The 20,496-nt window shown below is 46.1% G+C and overlaps 1 protein-coding gene across 1 annotated transcript in view; it reads left to right on the top strand.

Annotated features, from left to right (window-relative positions):
* LOC147120678 (contactin-associated protein-like 5) overlaps positions 1 to 20,496 on the top strand; it is a 1,541,569-nt gene that overhangs the window by 681,851 nt on the left and 839,222 nt on the right. The window contains exon 7 of the mRNA XM_085986862.1: positions 9,134 to 9,277. Coding sequence (XP_085842988.1) covers positions 9,134 to 9,277 — 144 coding nt within the window. The remainder of the gene's footprint in view (positions 1 to 9,133; positions 9,278 to 20,496) is intronic.

The raw sequence follows: 20,496 nt of genomic DNA, 5'->3' as shown, positions 1-20,496 counted from the left end.
GAGGGTTGATCTAAACCTGGTCATGAACATGATAAAAGGATTCGACCGGGTAGACAGCGAGAAACGATTTCCTCTAGTAGGGGAATCCAGGACAAGGGGGCACAAGCTTAGAACTAGAGCTCGGTCATTCAGGAGTGAAATCAGAAAGCACTTCTTCACACAAAGGGCAGTAGAAATCTGGAACTCTCTCTCGCCGAAGGCTGTGGATGCATGGTCAATTGAAACTTTGTTAGGTAAGGGTATCGAGAGATATGGATCAAAGGCGGGTAAATAGGGTTGAGGTACAGATCAGCCATGATCTAATTGGATGACAGCACAGGCTGGAGGGGCTGAATGGCCTACTCCTGTTCCTTTGTTCTTCAATCAATATACATATTCAAGTGATTTAACATGAAAAAATAACAAACAGTTGTAGGGGCCATTAATGTGGAATAATTATGTAAGTAAAGAAAAATGAAATGTAAATTCAAAATGGCAAGACACAGATGAAGTTGATTAATTTGCTCCCAGTGACATATCTTTAATAAGCCTCACTATTTTTGCACATGCATACATTATAATATTGTGGATATATACCCCTAAAGAGCCAGCACACATGATGTTGATTTCTTTTGACAAGTTTATTGAAATATAATGAAGTTATTTGCTTTGTATTCGAGTCAGTTTCATAGTTCCTCTGGGTTCCTGAAAATATTTAGATTTATAGAAGAAGTTTTCAATGATGGAAAACTCAATGTACAGTTGAATTGAATAGCTGAAACTGTGACAGTAGGTGGTGTGTTTCTGCGTAATTTAATTTATGAAGTATTGACAGTGCGTACAGAATAGTGAAGTTGGGTTTGATGATGTAGTGAGGGACAGGTTTAATCTGCTATGTCAAAATCAGTTCATCTTGTCAGGCTCTATACACCCATTGCTGTTCTATTTGTGCGCGCTCTTTATAGTGCAGGGGCTGATTCTATATTGCATTTGTGCGCTACAGAAATAAATGAAAAGAGAACTTATCATTACAAGAGCAAAAATGACAACTTGCATTTATACCGTGCTCCTCACATCAGAAAGATGTCTCCGACACTTCACAGGCTTGATACTAAAGTGGGCACCAAGCAGGAAGAAAACAAATGTGTCAAATGGAGTTAGGAGCCAGGCCTGAATGACCAGTTGAAGAGTCAAATCTTTGATAGTCTTTTGAAAACAAGGAAGAGGAGAGAAGGCAGATGGATATTGGGAAGGAGGTCCAGAGGGCAACAATAACAGCAACTTGCATTTACATAGCGCCTTTAACATAGTAAAATGTCCCAAGGCGCTTCACAGGAGTGTTATCAGACAGAATTTGACACCGAGCCACATAGAAATATTAGGACAGATGACCAAAAGCTTGGTCAAAAAAGTAGGCTTTAAGGAACAACATCAAGGAGGAGAGAGGTGTGGAAAGGTGGAAAGGTTTAGGGAGGGAATTCCAGAGCTTAGGGCCTAGGCAGCTGAAGGCACAGCCGCCAATGATGGATCGAGGGATATCGGGGATGCACAAGGCCAGAATTGGAGGAGTGCAGAGATCACAGAGGGCAAGGACATAATGACTGAAAGAGCAGCTGAAAATGGTGGACTGAATTGCACCAGAGCAAGGAATAGACCAGCATCAGAGAAGCAAACGTGTGATAGGGAGATGGGGCTGAGCTAGGGTGAGGTGAGGCTGTGGATCCTTTTGAAATTAAGATAAGGATCTTTACATTGATTCATAGAAACATAGAAATATAGAAGATAGGAGCAGGAGTAGGCCATTTGGCCCCTCGAGCCTGCTCCGCCATTCAATGAGATCATGGCTAATCATCCAAATTCAGTACTCTGTCCCTGCTTTCTCCCCATATCCCTTGATCCCTTTAGCCTTAAGAAATGTATCCAACTCCTTCTTGAGTATACCACCGCCCTCTGTGGTAGAGAATTCCACAGGTTCACCACTCTCTGGGTGAAGAAATTCCTCCTCATCTCAGTCCTAAATGGCTTACCCCTTATCCTTAGACTGTGACCCCTGGTTCTGGACTCCCCAGCCATCGGAAACATCCTTCCTGCATCTAGTCTGACCAGGCCTGACAGAATTTTATAGGTTTCGATGAGATCCCCTCTCAATCTTCTAAACTCCAGTGAGTATAAGCCCAATCGATACAATCTCTCCTCATACGTCATTCCTGCCATCCCAGGTATCAGCCTGGTGAATATTCGCTGCACTCCTTCCATGGCAAGAACATCCTTCCTCAGATAAGGTGACCAAAACTGCACACAATACTCAAGGTGCGGTCTCACCAAGGCCCTGTACAACTGCAGCAAGACATCCTTGTTCCTGTACTCGAACCCTCTTGCTACGAAGGCCAACAAACCATTTGCTTTCTTAACCGCCTGCTGTACCTGCATGCTTACCTTCAGCGACTGGTGCACAAGAACACCCAGGTCTCGTTGCACTTCCCCTTCTCCCAATCTATTGCCATTTAAATAATAATCTGCCTTCCTGTTTTTGCCACCAAAGTGGATAACCTCACATTTATCCACATTATTATAGTGCATTTGCCATGTTTCAGCCCAATCACCCAACCTGTCCAAATCGTACTGGAGTTTCACGACATCCTCCTCACAGCATGTAATGGAGGGGATTGATGAGGGTAATGCAGTTGATATGTACATGGAATTTCAAAAGGTGTTTGACAAACTACCACATAATGGACTTGTTAGCAGAATTAAAGCCCATGGGATTAAAGGGACAGTGGCAGTGTGGGTACAAAATTGTCTAAGGGAACAGAAGGCAGGGAGTAGTGGTGAACGGCTGTTTTTCGGACTGGAGGAAAGTATACAGTGGTGTTTCCCAGGGGTCATCATTAGAACCACTGTTCTTTTGGATATTTATTAATGGCCTGGACTTGGGCATAATTTCAAAGTTTGCAGATGACACGAAACTCGGAAATGTAGCAAACAATGAGGCGGATAGTAATAGACTTCAGGAGGACATAGACTGACTGGTGAAATGGGCAGACACATGGCAGATGGAATTTAATGCCGAGAAGTGTGAAGTACCATACTTTAGGAAGGATGTCAAGGCCTTGGAGAGGGTGCAGAAGAGATTTACTGGAATGGTACCAGGGATGAGGGACTTCAGTTACGTGGAGAGACTGGAGAAGCTGGGATTGGTCTCCTCAGAGCAAAGAAGGTTAAGAGGTGCTCAAAATCCTGAACGGTTTTGAGAGAGTAATAAAGAGAAACTGTTTCCAGTGACAGAAGGTCGATAACAAGAGTACGCAGATTTAAGGTGATTGGCAAAAGAACCAGAGGCGACATGAGGAAACATTTTTTTACTCAGCGAGTTGTGATCTGGAATGCACTGCCTGAAAGGGTGCTGGAAGCAGATTCAATAGTAACTTTCAAAAGAGAATTGGATAAATACTTGAAAGGAAAAATTTACAGGGCTATGGAGAAAGAGCAGGAGAGTTGGGACTAATTGGACAGCTCTACCAAAGAGCCGGCACAGGCACGATGAAACATAGAAACACAGAAACATAGAAGATAGGAGCAGGAATAGGCCATTCGGCCCCTCGAGTCTGCTCCGCCATTCAATGCGATCATGGCTGATCATCCAAATTCTGCTTTCTCCCCATACCCCTTGATCCCTTTAGTCTTAAGAAATATATCCAACTCCTCTTGAATATATTTAATGTATTGGCCTCTACTGCCTTCTGTGGTAGAGAATTCCACAGGTTCACCACTCTCTGGGTGAAGAAATTCCTCCTCATTTCTGTCCTAAATGGCCTACCCCTTATCCTTAGACTGTGACCCCTGGTTCTGGACTCCCCGATCATCGGGAACATCCTTCCTGCATCTAGTCTGTCCAGTCCTGTCAGAATTTTATAAGTTTCAATGAGATCTCCTCTCATTCTTCTAAACTCCAGCGAGTACAAGCCCAATCGACCCAATCTCTCCTCATACGTCATTTCTGCCACCCCAGGTATCAGTCTGGTGAATCTTCGCTGAACTCCTTCCATGGCAAGAACATCCTTCCTCAGATAAGGTGACCAAAACTGCACACAATACTCAAGATGTGGTCTCACCAAGGCCCTGTACAACTGCAGCAATACATCCTTGTTCCTGTACTCAAACCCTCTCACTACGAAGGCCAACATACCATTTGCCTTTTTAACCGCCTGCTGCACCTGCATGCTTACCTTCAGCGACTGGTGCACAAGGACACCCAGGCCTCGTTGCACTTCCCCTTCTCCCAATCTATTGCCATTCAGATAATAATCTGCCTTCCTGTTTTTGCCACCAAAGTGGATAACCTCACATTTATCCACGTTATATTGCATCTGCCATGCTTTTGCCCAATCACCCAACCTGTCCAAATCATCCTGGAGTTTCTCGGCATCCTCCTCACAGCACACACGCCCACCCAGCTTTGTGTTGTCTGCAAATTTGGAGATATTACATCTAGTTCCCTTGTCTAGATCATTAATATATATTGTGAATAGCTGGGGTCCAAGTACCGATCCCTGCAGTACCCCATTAGTCACTGCCTGCCACTCGGAAAAAGACCCGTTTATTCCAACTCTTTGCTTTCTGTCTGCCAACCAGTTCTCTATCCAAGTCAATACCTTGCCCCCAATCCCATGTGCCTTAACTTTACACGCTAATCTCTTATGCGGGACCTTATCGAAAGTCCAAATACACTACATCCACTGGTTCTCCCTTATCTATTTTACTAGTTACATCCTCAAAAAGTTCCAGTAGATTAGTCAAGCACGATTTACCTTTTGTAAATCCATGTTGACTTTGTCCGATCCTGTCACTGTTTTCCAAGTGCTCTGCTATTACATCTTTTATAATGGACTCTAGCACTTTCCCCACTACCGATGTCAGGCTTACCGGTCTGTAATTCCCCGTTTTCTCTCTACCACCTTCTTTGAATAGTGGGGTAACATTAGCTACCCTCCAATCCATGGGTACTGTTCCAGATGGGCTGAATGGCCTCCCTCTGTGCTGTATCATTTTATGATTTTGTGATTCATAGAAACATGGTGAGCCAATGTGGCGTTGTGAGGACTGATGTACTGGAAGTGCAGAGCTTTGAGCAGGTAAGGATACAGGCAGCAGCATTCTGATTGAGTTACAGTTCATTGAGAGTGAAAGCAGGGAGACTAGCTAGGAGAGCAATAGAGAAGTCCAATTTTGAGGTAAAATAGGCATGGATTATAGTCTCGGTTAAGTGATGGAGAGACAAGTAGGATTGGAGAGGGGAAATGGAAGGTGGTGGTCTTGGTAACAGAACCTATATCGGTTAGAACTTGGCTCAAGATCAATAAGACAGCATGTCCAGGTTCCGCACGACCTGAGGTGAAACCACCACCTTAGGCAAACTGATGATCAAGTTACCCATCACCCTGGTGCTCACCGACCTACATTTGCTCCCGGTCCGGCAACACCTTGATTTTAAAATTCTCATCCTTGTTTTCAAATCCTTCCCTATCTCTGTAACCTCTTCCAGCCCTACAACCCTCCGAGATCTCCGCGCTCCTCCAATTCTGGCTTCTTGTGCATCTTCACCTCTCTAACTCTCTCTTCTCTTTTTAAGATGCTCCTTAAACCCTATCTCTTTGATCAAGCTTTTGGTCACCTGTCCTAATATCTGCTTATGCTGCTCGGTGTCTGATTTTGTTTGATCACACTCCTATGAAGCACCTTGGAATGTTTTACTACGTTAATGGCGCAATATAAATGCAAGTTGTTGTTGTTGAGGGCAGTGGTATGTAGCAGCTGATAGGAGCCAAAAGGATGGTTTCAATTTTCCCTATATTAAGCTAGAGGAGATTTTGACTCATGCTAGACCAAGTCAGACAGGCAGTTGGAGACTCAAGCCAGAGCTTTGGAATCAAGAGAGGAGGCACGAGTATGAGACTGATCCTGTGCTTTTGGGTGATGGCACCATGGTGCAACAAAGACACATTTTAAAGGACGGTGTGCTAGGGTACACCAGGGGTCACTCTGCAGGGATGAAAGGAAAACCCATTGGAGGATTTGTAGTATCGTCCTTAGGACAGGTATGAACAGAACCGATATAGAGCAGGGCAATGAAGGTGGGTAGCCAAGGAGAGATATTGGAGGAGGGTAAAATGATCAACAGTGCCAAAAACAGAGTAAAGTTCAAGAGGGATGAGCAGAGGTAAAGAACAGTCACAGTCACCGAGGATGCCATTTGCGACTTTGACAAGCAGTGTGGGGTGAGGCTATAACCAAATGCAGGGTCTCAAACAGGGAATCTTAAGAGTGATAGTTGTGAAATAATGCAAACTAAGACTTTGAAGATGAAGGAAGTATTAGCGATGGAACAGTCATTTTAGAGGATTGTGGGGTTTAACACTCTTTTTAAGGAGAGGGGCGATTTTATTTTGGAGGAGATATGGATGGTGCGAGAGGATAGAGAGAGGTTTGTGAAGTTAGAATGCAATGGGTTAAGGAGGTCAAAAGCTGGAAGGGAAGGGGGTTGAGGGGGAAGACGGCAAAGTTTGCAGACAACATGGGCTAGATTTTCAGGGAGCCATCAGGCGGGGTTTCAGGCGTGTGGGGGGGGGGGGGAAATCCCGAATTCGGGGGTCCCGACACCATCCCACCCAAAACCCCGCCCCACGTAAGTTTCAGGGGCGGCAGGTACCCGCCCCGCACTGGGACCCGCCGAAACCAGGCGGGAAGGGATTAGTGCCAATTAATTGCCTGTTAACAGGTAGTTAACAGGCAGTTTTTAGCCTAATCCCTATTTTGAGGGGTTTTGTGTGGGTTTCCTGACGGCTCCAAACCACGCCAGGTTCGAGCAGCGGGCCGTCGGGTTGAAGGGGTTGGAGGGGTCGCAATGTTGGCGCTCAGGTGAGTGATGGGTGCATGAGTGCAAAGGTAAGTGTGTTTGGTGTGTCTAAAGTGTGTAAAGAACTTTTACTTACCTGTACTTACCTTAACAGCCTTTCTTCCTGTAGCCGTCGGGAGCACATCACTCACCCGGCACTTAAAGCTGAACGGCTGCGATCTGTCAAAAGTGACAACCTTCAGCTTTGAGTGCCGGTAAGAGTTCTAACTGAGTCTGTGCAGAATGACTCATGTCAGAACTCAGAGTGTCAGTGTTTCACAGCTTCAAACAGCTGTGAGACACTGATATTTCATCTGTCAAGAACTCTTGACAGATGAAATTGCAGTCTGTGATGTCACCTGTTGCCGGGTGGCCCTTAATTGGCCTGCTGAGCCCTCTGGGCGGGCTCAACAAGGTCAATCAAGGGAAAATTGCATGGATTGGCCAGATGCTGAAGTAGGCGGGTCAAAAACCCGAAAGGGGAAGTCCCGCCTTCTTCCCGACAGGTTCGGCAAAATCTACCCCCATGAGTTTGGTGAGCATAGGGGGAGATCGAAGCCAAAACTAAATAAAGATGGAGTGAGGGACAGGTTGGAAGAAGGAATGAGCGAGGAATTGGAGATGGTAGGAGGGAAGGAAGAGGCACTACCGTGGAAGAGCCTGCCACCTCTACCTGGAGTGGCCTACATGTGACTCCAGGGTCAGCTGTGGCTCAGTGTTCGCACTCTCACCTCTGAGTCAGAAGGTCACACTCCAAAGAATTGAGCACAAAAATCTAGGCTGACACTCCAGTGCAGCGCTGAGGGAGTGCTGCACTGTCAGAGGTGCCGTCTTTCTGATGAGGCATTAAATGGAGGCCCCGTGTCTGCCCTCTCGCAGAACATAAAAGATCCCATGGCACTATTTCAAAGAAGAGCAGAGGTTTTATCCATAGCCAATATTTATCCATCAATTAACATCATTTAAAAATGTTTCTTTCTTTCTTGACTCTCAATAGCCTCAGAGCAACAAGAGATGGGCAATAAATAGTGCCTTGCCAGCGTCAACCATATTCTAAGAACATTTCTTTTTAAATCAGTTTTTCCCCAGGTCACATTGTATGCTATTATTGAAGCAATTTTAATATGGAAATCAGCAACCTAGTTAGTGTGGCTACAGTTGTGCATCCATGATGGAGGAGCTTTCCAGCAAGTATGTTGAGCTTGAAAAAACCAAATGCAGGCATATTTGAAGTGTCCATGCGTGTGAGCATATCATAAGCCAATTGAATCAGTCAGCATATTTCAGCCAGGCAGCCCATGCATAGCGCCCAGAGCTACAGCTCGTCTGCCAAAGGCCTCAGATGACGGGACGATGGGTCACACTAGTAGAATGTTTACCAGTGCTTTTGGAGATGAAAATGCTCCATCATGCCTATTGGCACTTCAGTGTGAACTCTCCAGACTTTCTTCTTCTGCTCGGAACAACAACAGCAACTTGTATTTATATAGCTCCTTTAACGTAGTAAAATGCCCCAAGGCGCTTCACAGGAGCGTTATCAGACAAAATTTGACGCCGAGCCACGTAAGTAGATAAAGAGGAAGGTTTTGAGGGGCATGTTAAAGGAGGAGAGGTGGAGAGGTTTAGAAAATAGTGAAACATAGAAAAATAGGAGCAGGAGTCGGCCATTTGGCCCTCTGAGCCTGCTCTGCCATTCAATATGATCATGGCTGATCCTCTATCTCAATACCATATTTAAGGAGTAAACTTCCAGAGCTTAGGGCCTAGACAGCACAGTCGCCAATGGAGGGGGCGAAGGAAATTGGGGATGCACAAGAGACCAGAATTGTAGGAATGCAGGGCTATCGGAGGGTTGTAGGGCTGAACAAGCAGAGTAAGATGAGTCGTGTCACTGTCACAGTTGACTGCACCTTAGTTTAATGCCACCCGCATTGTTAGTAGCACTTGTGATTTTCAGAAGCAAATGGTAATTTTGATGAGGTGCGAAAGGAGAGTCTGCTTTGGCGCTATCTCAAGAGGCCCGCTTGGACATTGCTTTAGGATGGCCTTTGAGAGCTGCAAGTGTTGGCCATTGTATAAGCAATACACGGGAACAAAGGACAAAAGCTTGCTCTGCATCATTACACTTTTGAAAGCACAAAAGGTTTGTTATTGATCTGAACACTTTTAAACCTTGACTCCTTGCCTCACACTGTTTCTTTTCTTCTCCATTATCAGCGAATAACATAATAACCTCTTCATCTATTCTCTTGTCTATCAAAGCTCAGCTTTGGAGGGATTCCAGTTCCAGGCAAATCGGTGACTTTCCTGAGGAAGAACTTCCATGGCTGCATTGAAAATCTCTATTACAACGGAGTGAATATTATCGATCTGGCCAAGAGACGCAAACCTCAGATACACGTTGTGGTAAGTTGCTTGTTAAATTCAGAACAGAGAAGCTGTTTATCTATGGGACTGAATTAAAAATTAAACTGTGGCCTATAGAACTGATCATGGAGAAACCAGATACAGCTAAATGTTTAATTGGTAGAGTTTTGATGGAGAACAGGTACATTTTATTTTATATCATCTCAATTTGGCAAATCCTATAAATATTCAATGCACCATGGATGAGTTATCTTCTTTGTACTAAGCCAGCCTGTTGATGCAAGGGAGAAGGTGCTTTGTCCTAGGGTAATGGTCTTAGTTTGATGCTGGAAAAATTTTGCTGAGATAATAATGCAATTCCAAATCGATATGGGCCCACAGCACAAAACTGACCCTAATAGAGGCATAGGGCAGGATTTTCATTGGTCCGTGGAGGCGGGATTGGAGGGTTAAAATTGCGAAATCGGGGGGCATGAACCCATCCCGCCCCCAACCCACCTCCATGCCAGTTTCAAAGGAGGCGGATACCCGACCTGTGCTGGGAGCCGCCTCCCCGAGGCGGGAAGGGGATTAGTGCCAATTAACTGCCTGTTAACAGGTAGTTAACAGGCAGTTTTTAGCCTAATCCCTATTTTTATTCCTGAAGTGTGGGATTCCTGATGGCTCCAAACCACACCAAGTTAGCGAGGAGGGCCGTTGGGCTGAAGGGCTTGGAGGGTTAGTCATAGAGTTATACAGCACAGAAAGAGGCCCTTCGGCCCATCGTGTCTGCGCCGTCCATCAAGCCCTGTCCAATCTAATCCCACTTTCCAGCATTTGGTCCATAGCCTTGTATGCAATGGCATTTCAAGTGCTCATCCAAATGATTCTTGAATGTTGTGAGGGTTCCTGCCTCTACCACCCTTTCAGGCAGTGAGTTCCAGACTCCAAGCACCCTCTGGGTGAAAAAGTTCCTCCTCAAATCCCCTCTAAACCTCCTGCCCCTTACCTTGAATCTATGCCCCCTTGTTACTGACCCCCCTACTAAGGGGAAAAGTTCCTCTTTATCTACCCTATCTATGCCCCTCATCATTTTGTACACCTCAATCAGGTCCCCCCCTCAGCCTTCTTTGCTCCAAGGAAAACAACCCCAGCCTGTTTAGTCTTTCTTCATAGCTGAGGCGCTCCATCCCAGGTAGCATCCTGGTGAATCTTCTCTGCACCCTCTCCAAAGCAATCACATCCTTCCTATAGTGAGGCGACCAGAACTGCACACAGTACTCCAGCTGTGGCCTTACCAGCGTTTTGTACAGCTCCATCATAACCTCCCTGCTCTTATATTCTATGCCTCGGCTAATGATCCCATATGCCTTTTTAACCACCTTATCTACCTGTTCCGCTGCCTTCAGGGATCTATGTACATGTACACCAAGGTCCCTCTGACCCTCTGTACTTCCTAGGGTCCTACCACTCATTGTGTATTCCCTTGCCTTATTTGTCCGTCCAAAATGCATCACCTCGCACTTTTCAGGGTTAAATTCCATTTGCCACTTTCCCGCCCATCTGAGCAACCCGTTTATATCGTCCTGTAGCCTGAGGCTTTCCTCCTCGCAATTTACCACCCCACCAATTTTCGTGTCATCTGCAAACTTACTGATCATACCTTTTACATTCTCATCCAAATCATTTATGTAGATCACAAACAGCAAGGGACCCAGCACCGATCCCTGAGGTACCCCACTGGACACAGGCTTCCAGTCACAAAAGCAACCTTCGACCGTCACCCTCTGCCTCCTGCCACTCAGCCAGTTTAGGATCCAACGTGCCAAGGCACCCTGGATCCCATGGGCTCTTACCTTCTTGACCAGTCTCCTATGTGGGACTTTGTCAAAAGCCTTACTGAAGTCCATGTATACCACATCCACAGCATTTCCCTCATCCACACACCTAGTCACCCCCTCGAAAAATTCAATCAGATTGGTCAGACATGATTTACCCTTGACAAAGCCATGCTGACTATTCCCGATTAATCCTTGCCTCTCCAAGTGGAGACTAATTTTGTCCCTCAGAATTTTTTCCAATAATTTCCCTACCACAGATGTTAGGCTCACTGGCCTGTAATTCCCTGGTTTATCCCTGCTACCCTTCTTGAATAATGGTACTACGTTAGCTGTTCTCCAGTCCTCTGGTACATCCCCTGTGGCCAGAGAGGTTCTGAAAATTTGTGTCAGAGCCCCTGCAATCTCCTCCTTTGCCTCACACAGCAGCCTGGGATACATCTCGTCCGGGCCTGGGGATTTATCCACTTTTTGGCCTGCTAAAACCGCTAGTACCTCCTCCCTCTCGATGCTAATATGTTCAAGTATATCACAGTCCCCTTGCCCGATTTCTATGTCTACATCGTCTTTCTCCATAGTGAACACAGATGCAAAAAATTCATTTAAAACCCCGCCTACATCATCTGGCTCTACACACAGATTGCCAATTTGGTCCCTAATGGGCCCTACCCTTTCCCTGGTTATCCTCTTGCCCTTAATATGCTTATAAAACATCTTAGGATTTTCCTTTATTTTGCTCGCCAGTGTTATTTCATGGCCCCTCCTCGCTCTCCTAATTTCTTTTTTTAGTATGCCCCTGCACTTTTTATACTCCTCTAGGGCTTCCTCCGTCTTTAGTCTTTTGTAACTGCCAAAAGCCCCCCTTTTTTTCCTAATGCATTTTTGTATATCCCTTGTCATCCAAGGTTCCCTTTGCTTGTTGGTCCCACCCTTGACCTTTACGGGAACATGTTGGCGTTGTACTCTCTCTATTTCCCTTCTGAAAGTCTCCCACTGCTTTGATGTGGATTTTCCTATAAGTAGCTGCTCCCAGTCCACTTTGGCCAGATCCTGCCTTATCATATTAAAATCGGCCTTCCCCCAATTTAGAACCCTTATTTCTGGGCCGTCTTTGTCTTTTTCCATGACCACTTTAAATCTCACTGAATTATGGTCACTGCCGCCACAATGCTCTCCTACTGACACTTCCACCACTTGCCCGGCTACATTCCCTAGAATTAGGTCCAGTACCGCCCCCTCTCTTGTAGGACTTTCTACATGTTGGCTCAAAAAGCTCTCCTGGATGCACTTTAAGAATTCTGCACCCTCTAAGCCTTTCACACTCTGACTATCCCAATTAATATTGGGGAAGTTGAAATCCCCCACTATTATTACCCTATTATTTTTGCACTTCTCTGAGATTTGCCTACATATCTGTTCCTCTATCTCCCCCTGACTGTTTGGGGGCCTATAGTACACTCCCAGCAAAGTGCTTGCCCCCTTTTTGTTTTTAAGTTCTACCCATATGGCCTCATTAGAGGAGCCCGCTAATATATCATCCCTCCTTACAGCAGTAGTTGACTCCTTAATTAATATTGCAACACCCCCTCCCCTTTTACACCCCCCTCTGTCTCGCCTGAAGATTCTATACCCCGGAATATTGAGCTGCCAGTCCTGACCCTCCCTCAACCATGTCTCCGTGATAGCAACAATATCGTACTCCCATGTGTTCAACAACAACTTCAGTTCATCCACCTTATTTGCAAGACTCCTTGCATTAAAATAAATGCCTTCCAGCCTTGCTATATTCCCTTTTGCCTTCACATATTTGCTCTGCCTTCCCAGCTGACTTGTTTCTTCCTCTGTATTTGGATGTAAATCACCCCCTACTATAGCTCCACTCTGTATCCCATCCCCCTGCCAAGTTAGTTTAACCCCCCCCAACAGTGCTAGCAAACCTTCCCGCAAGGATATTGGTCCCCCTCTGGTTCAGGTGTAAACCGTCCGACTTGTACAAGTCCCACCTTTCCCAGAAGCAGACCCAGTGATCCAGGAAACTAAAGCCCTCCCTCCTGCACCATCCCTTTAGCCACGCATTCATCTGTTCTATCTTCCTATTCCTATACTCACTAGCACGTGGCACCGGGAGTAATCCAGAGATTACAACCTTTGAGGTCCTGCTCTTTAATCTTCTACCTAGCTCCCTAAATTCTTGCTGCAGGACCTCATCCCTCTTTTTACCTATGTCGTTGGTACCAATGTGGACCACAACCTCTGGCTGTTCGCCCTCCCCCTCCAGAATGCCCTGCAGCCGCTCAGTGACATCCTTGACCCTGGCACCAGGGAGGCAACAAACCATCCTGGATTCACGTCTATGGCCACAGAAACGCCTATCTGTTCCCCTTACTATAGAATCCCCTACCACTATTGCTCTCCCACTCTTTTTCCTCCCTTCCTGGGCAGCAGGAGCACCCCCAGTGCCAGGAAGTTGGCTGCTGCTGCCTTCCCCTGGTAAGTCATCCCCCCCAACAGTATCCAAAGCGGTATACCTGGTTGAAAGGGGAATGGCCACAGGAGTCCCCTGCACTACCTGCCTGCTTCTATTGTTCCGCCTGGTGGTCACCCATTTCCCTTCTGCCTGTGCAGCCCTACCCTGCGGTGTGACCAACTCACTGTACGAGTAATTCGCGACCCTCTCAGCATCGTGAATGCTCCACAACCCATCCACCCGCAGCTCCAGCACCCCAAGACGGCCCGTTAGTAGCTGCAGCTGAATGCATTTCTGGCACACGTGTTGGCCAGGGACACTGGCAGCGTCCCTGAATTCCCACATCGAGCAAGAGGAGCATATCACGGGGCTGGGCTCTCCTGGCATGACCTACCCCTTTAATCAATTTAAATTAAATTAATTCAAGAGCACCAGTAAAGTAAGCCTTACCTGGTGTCTGGAGCCCTTTGTAGGCCTGCTCTACCGCTGAAGCACCTGCCGAAGCTCTGAGGCCTTGCATCACCTAACTCCCTGACTCACCCAACTCTCAGCACTCTGTTGAAACCGCACTTCAAAGCCTGTTTTTTTAGGCCCTGAAACAAAGGCTTGCTGAGCCCAGCTACAGGAGAACCAGGTTAACCAGATTACTCCAGTTTCCCTTGTTAACTGCCTTCAGCTGCTCTGAGTTGTAGGACTTGTTTATCCCTTTTTAACCCTGCTTAAAGCTGGGAAATTTAGATTTTAAACAGTAAACAGTAAATGTGAAACAAACAAAAGTTTGATTTCAGCAGGGGTGGGGGGTGTGGGGGTGTGGAAAGTGGGGGGGAGATAAACTTAAAGTGCAGGAAACTTTGTGCTATCCGTCACCCACCGGACCGAGCTGCTGTCTATCCTCAAAACTGCCGTACTCTCCAGAGTTAATGTTGAGAGATACGGAGATTCTTATCTCCGTATTTGACAACAAACACTGTTGCTTAGCAACAGCTTCTAAACACTCGGGTGTGGCCCTAAAGCTCTGTAGCTAAAGCTGTTGCTATAGCTACAGACCTTGCACAGCTTGACTGTTCAAACAAAGCAAAAAAAACAAACAAAAAGAATAAAAAACAGCTGCTGATTTTTGCCGGTGGCTCCAGATTGCCAGATAGCTCACCTCCGGATAGCACAAAGTTTCCTGTACTTATAAAACATTTTTGGTCAATCTTTCTATAACATACACTTTACAACCTCACCAATCTTTTTTATTAAAAAAGGGGTGCTCACCTCTCAGTGTGTTGTATCACAAACAATGGCCGCCGCTTGCTTTTCAGTTGGAAAGATTAGGCCCCGCCCACACAGTCGATTGTCTGTCTCGGTCACCAGGACCCGATTTGGAGCACAGAAGCCCCACCCACACTATGTTCCTGTACTAAGATGGCCGCACATGCACTCTGTTACACACTGAATCAAAATGGCGTCGCACTGAAACTTTTTGCCCTCCTTGACAAAGATGGCTGCCGTTAACCTGGGGCTGTCAGCATGATGGGTGCATGAGTGCAGAGGTAAGTGTGTTTGGTGTGTGTAAAGTGTTTAAAGAAGCTTAATTACCTTTACAGCCTTCCTTCCTTCCGGTCTCGGGAGTCCCTCATCTCACCGGCACAGAAAGCAGAATGGCCGCGAGCTGTCAAAAGTTGTAGCATTCAGCTTTCTGTTCTGGAGAGATCTCTAAATCAGCCTGAGAGGAAGGAAGGAGTACAGATTGTCAGTGTTTGACAGCTTCAAAGAGCTGTGAAACGCTGATATTTCATCTGTCAAAAGCTCTTGACAGATGAAAAGTCAATCTGTGATGTCACCTGTTGCCGGGTGGCCCTTAATTGGCTTGCTGAGCCCGCTGGACGGGCTCAACAAGGTCAATCACGTGAAAATCGCGTGGGTTGGCCACAACTCGATGGAGGCGGGACTACAACCCCAAAAGTTGTAGTCCCGCCTCCAATATCAAAATCCAGCCCATAGTGTACAAAAGCAAGGAAGTTATGATGAACCTTTATAAAACACTGGTTTGGCCCCAACTGGAGTATTGTTTCCAATTCTGGGCACCACAATTTAGGAAGGATGTGAAGGCCTTGGAGAGGGTGCAGGAAAGATTTACAAGAATGGTTCCAGGGATGAGGGACTTAAGTTACATGGATAGACTGGAGAAGCTGGGATTGTTCTCCTTAAAGCAGAGAAGGTTGAGAGGAGATTTGATAGAGATGTTCAAATTCATGAGGGGTCTAGACAGAGTAGGTAGAGAGAAACTGTTCCTGTTGGCGGAAGGTCGAGAACCGGAGGACACAGATTCAAGGTGATTGGCAGAAGAACCAAAGGCGACATGAGGGAAACATTCTTACGCAGTGAGTGGTTAGGATCTGGAATGCACTGCCTGAAAGGGTGCTGGAGGCAGACTCAATCGTGGCTTTCAAAAGGGAATTGGAAAAGTACCTGAAGGAGGCAAAGAATTGCAGGGCTACGGGCAAAGGGCGGGGGAGTGGGACGAGCTGAAGTGCTCTTGCAGAGAGCCGGCGCAGGCTTGATGGGCCAAACGGCATCCTTCTGTGCTGCAACCATTCGATGATTCTATGATTCTAATTTGTCAAATCCATGCAGGGAGGCTGGCTGGCTGGTGTGGGAAATGGAAAAATATCTCACCGGTACAGTGGGAGTACACTTCAATGGCTGGGACTAAGACACATTTTTAGGGCAATGCAGAGAGTCTTGCTCTCCATGCTAGAGCTGAACTGGGAGAGCTTGATATTGGCTGAAATCAAATATAATTTCCATTCCCCAACACAGATATCTGTCACCTTGATGAGCACAAAATTACTACGAAAAAGTGGTTGACTCTTACCTGCACTCTGAAGTGGCCTAGCAAGGCACTCCAGTTGAAGAAAATCACTGCAACCACACGGACTAAACATAGAAGATAGGAGCAGGAGTAGGCCATTCAGCCCCTCGAGCCTGCTCCGCCATTCAATGCGATCATGGCTGATCATCCAAATTCAGTACCCTGTCCCTGCTTTCTCCCCATATCCCTTGATCCCTTTAGCCTTAAGAAATATATCAAACTCCTTCTTGAATATATTTAATGTATTGTCCTCTACTGCCTTCTGTGGTAGAGAATTCCACAGGTTCACCACTCCCTGGGTGAAGAAATTCCTCCTCATTTCTGTCCTAAATGGCTTACCCCTTATCTTTAGACTGTGACCCTTGGTTCTGGACTCCCCGACCATCGGGAACATCCTTCCTGCATCTAGTCTGTCCAGTCCTGTCAGAATTTTATAAGTTTCAATGAGATCCCCTCTCATTCTTCTAAACTCCAGCGAGTATAAGCCCAATTGACCCAATCTCTCCTCATTCGTCATTCCTGCCATCCCAGGTATCAGTCTGGTGACTCTTCGCTGAACTCCTTCCATGGCAAGAGCATCCTTCCTCAGATAAGGCGACCAAATGCAGCAGTGATCTCATTGAAACATATAAGATTCTGTGGGGGATTGACAGGGCAGATGCTGAGAGATTGTTTCCCCTGGCTGAGGTGTCTAGAAACGGGTGGCACAGACTCAGGACAAGGGGTCGGCTTTTTAAGACCGAGAGGAGGAGGAATTCCTTCACTCAGAGGGTTGTGAAGTTTTGGGGATTCTCTACTCCAAAGGGCTGTGGACGCTGAGTCGTTGAGTATATTCAAGGCTGAGATCGATAGATTTTTGGACTCCAGGGGAAATCAAGGGATATGGGGATCGGGCGGGAAAGTGATATTGAGGTCAAAGATCAGCCATGATCTTATTGAATGGCGGAGCAGGCTCGAAAGGCAGTATGGGCGACTCCTGCTCCTAATTCTTATGTTCTTAAGACAACCCACCATCGGCTTCGAAGGGCAGCTAGGGATAGGCAATGAATGCCGGCCTTGCCAGCGATGCCCACATCCTGAGAATAATTTTTTTTTAAACAGATAACCTGATTAAGTCTATGGCATGGACATGTCAATCATTTCCATATTATGGGCGATGCTAAATGCACTCTTCTGCTGTCCTTGTCATCTGTTCCCTGGCTGAAATCAGTTCATAAAGTTTATGTGGTTATAAATGATCTCTGCGCTCCTCCAATTCGAGGCTCTCGCGCATCTCCGATTTTAAACGCCCCACCTTTAGTGGCCGTACCTTCAGCTGCCCAGACCCTAAGCTCTGGAATTCCTACCCTGAATCAATCGCTCTCGCTCTGCTCCTTTAAGATGCTCCTGAAAACCGACCTCTTTGACCAAGCTTTTGGTCACTGGCCCCAATATCTCCTTATGTGGCTCGGTGTCAAGTTCTGTTTAATAACGTTCTTGTGAAGCACTTTGGGGCGTTTTACTACATTAAAGGCGCTATATAAATGCAAGTTTGTTGCTTCAAATCTGTGAAGAGTATGTCTGCAGCAGTTGTTTATTCTGTAAGTGATTGTCATTCATAAGTCATTTGTTGTTAAGCTTTGCGTACTTTTCTTTTGTATCAGTTTTATCTTCTTTCCACTCCCACGTCTTTAGACTGATGGCTGAATGTCAGTCACCAAAGATTACAGCTGTACATGATCGCATGCTGCAAAAGAATTTAATTATTATGATTGATCACCCATTAAAATGTTAATCAACTATGGTTGATTTTGTGACTGCTAGTTGCAGTTGTCATGAAGAGTTGTCATGCTATGTTGCCATAAATTATATCATTCCACTTCTGTGCTGAATGTGCACTTAATAAGTGTCAGATTATCAGCGTGCTGCCAAGAATCTCATATTCCTGCACGGGTCAGTGTCATCAATGGGACTATGGACTTGTCCATCACAGATTCAGGTAGCCCCATGGTACAGTGAAAGTCTTCCATCAAACTAAATGTATGTAACAGATGTTTTGATAACATCTCACGATCCAAAGGAATTTGTCACATTCTAGTGTGTTCCAAAATTTATCACGCTGTGCTTGTAGCTCAAACGATCTGGCATTGTGGTAAGATGCAGACTAATCCACACGATTCCCCCACCCCCCGACCAGGCAGTTTCTGAATTTAGCTGTGCTGTCGGGGAGAGCTGGAGAAATAAATATTTCCACATAAAAAGGGAGGAAGTGGGTGACTCGTAGCTAGACAGTTTTTATCTACTTATTCGTGGCTAGTTCAAGAGTAGCGTGGGATCAGGACTGGGAACCTTGTCGGCCAAAGGAATGATGTAGGATTTAACAGAAGGAAGAAAATGGAAAGAAGATAAAATTAAGCCGTTCAGTAATACTTTACTGCACTCGATCAAGATCCTAGTTGACCCATGGAAGGGATGCTATATTGATTGCTTTCCTTATGCTATGCATAGATGCATTGCAGACACACAGGCCTAGAAATTCAATGGAGCCTATGCCCCCAACGTGGTAGGCAGGAAGCGCACGCCCATTGCGAGCCAGAAGTGCATCGCCCGCCATATTGGTATAATAGGCAAAAAAAAGGTGTCTAGCGTCCATGCCGGAAACAAGCATGAGGCCCTCTGCATATGCAAATAAGGTGACTTATGCCTGTATGAGACCCCTTGTTGAAGATTGGGTTACCCTGAGCACAGTCGGTATCTTGAAAGGACCGCTGCTGGTCACCCGATCAATGCCGCCATCAAGCCCAATTGACGTTCTCACCCATCTTCCACCCGCCCTCCTCTCCTGGTTGCCCCCCTTCCTTTAAAGACTTACTTGAGGGCCACTAGTGATGCAGTGGTCTGATGCTCTAAGCTTCTTTGCCAACGAGCTGCCTGGGGAGGCCCAGTGGGTGTCTGCAGTCCACCGGTGTAATTTAAGTGAGGCCTGAGACCCAATATCAGATGAGCCGTGGGCCTTCTCATTCAGGTGCAGGGATTGATCCCACGGAATGGGATGTTAGGCAAGAGCAGACAGAAATGAGATGTTCAGGGTACCCACCTTCACACCTCCCTGAGGAGGAGAGATTCCCTGAACCCCGCCCCCACCCTGCCTAATTGTTTCTGTGTTCTCTCTTGACTGCCTTAATCTGTGTTAAACCCTTGCACAGTTTTATTAATCTCATTGATGCCATTGGACTGTAGCTGGACGAAGACTTTCAGATAGCTTATTGAGACATTTGTACTTTTAAGTTGTAAAATAAGCTCAGATATTTAAATGATATCTCACTTGTGTTTTCTTTCTTGAGTTTGCTCTCTCGCGCTCTCCCTCTCACTCTCTCTCTCTCGGCCTCTCGCGTTAGAACATAGGAACATAACATAAGACGTAGGAGCAGGAGTAGGACATTTGGCCCCTCGAGCTTGCTCCGCCATTCAATAAGATCATGGCAAATGTAACCCCGCTATTTAAGAAAGGAGGGAGAGAGAAAATGGGGAACTACAGATCCGTTAGTCTCACATCAGTAGTTGGGAAAACCCTGGAATCTATTATAAAGGATGCAATAACTGGGCACTTAGAAACTAATAGTAAGATTGGGCAGAGTCAACATGGATTTATGAAAGGGAAATCCTGTTTGACAAACCTATTGGAGTTCTTTGAAGATGTAACTAATGGAGTAGACAAAGTGGAACCAGTAGATGTGGTGTATTTGGATTTTCAGAAGGTCTTTGATAAGGTCCCACACAAGAGGTTGGTGAACAAAATTAGGGCACATGGAATTGGGGGTAATGGATTGAGAATTGGTTAACAGACAGAAAACAAAGAGTAGGAATAAACGGGTCTTTTTCAGGATGGCAGGCTGTGACTAGTGGGGCACCACAAGGATCGGTGCTTGGGCCCCAGCTATTCACAATCTATATCAATGATTTGGATGAGGGGACTAAATGTAACATTTCCAAATTTGCTGATGACACAAAGCTAGGTGACAGTGTCAGTTGTGAAGAGGATGTGAAGAGGCTTCAAGGGGATCTCGACAGGCTCAGTGAGTGGGCAAGAACATGGCAGATGGATTATAATGTGGATAAATGTGAAGTTATCCAC

This window comes from Somniosus microcephalus, chromosome 4 (genome assembly GCF_052327205.1).
Source record: "Somniosus microcephalus isolate GS21.2 chromosome 4, FLI_Smic_1.0, whole genome shotgun sequence".
Taxonomy (NCBI): Eukaryota; Metazoa; Chordata; class Chondrichthyes; order Squaliformes; family Somniosidae; genus Somniosus; species Somniosus microcephalus.
Note: the sequence above shows the minus strand (reverse complement) of the source record. Positions and strands in the feature narration are given on the sequence as shown.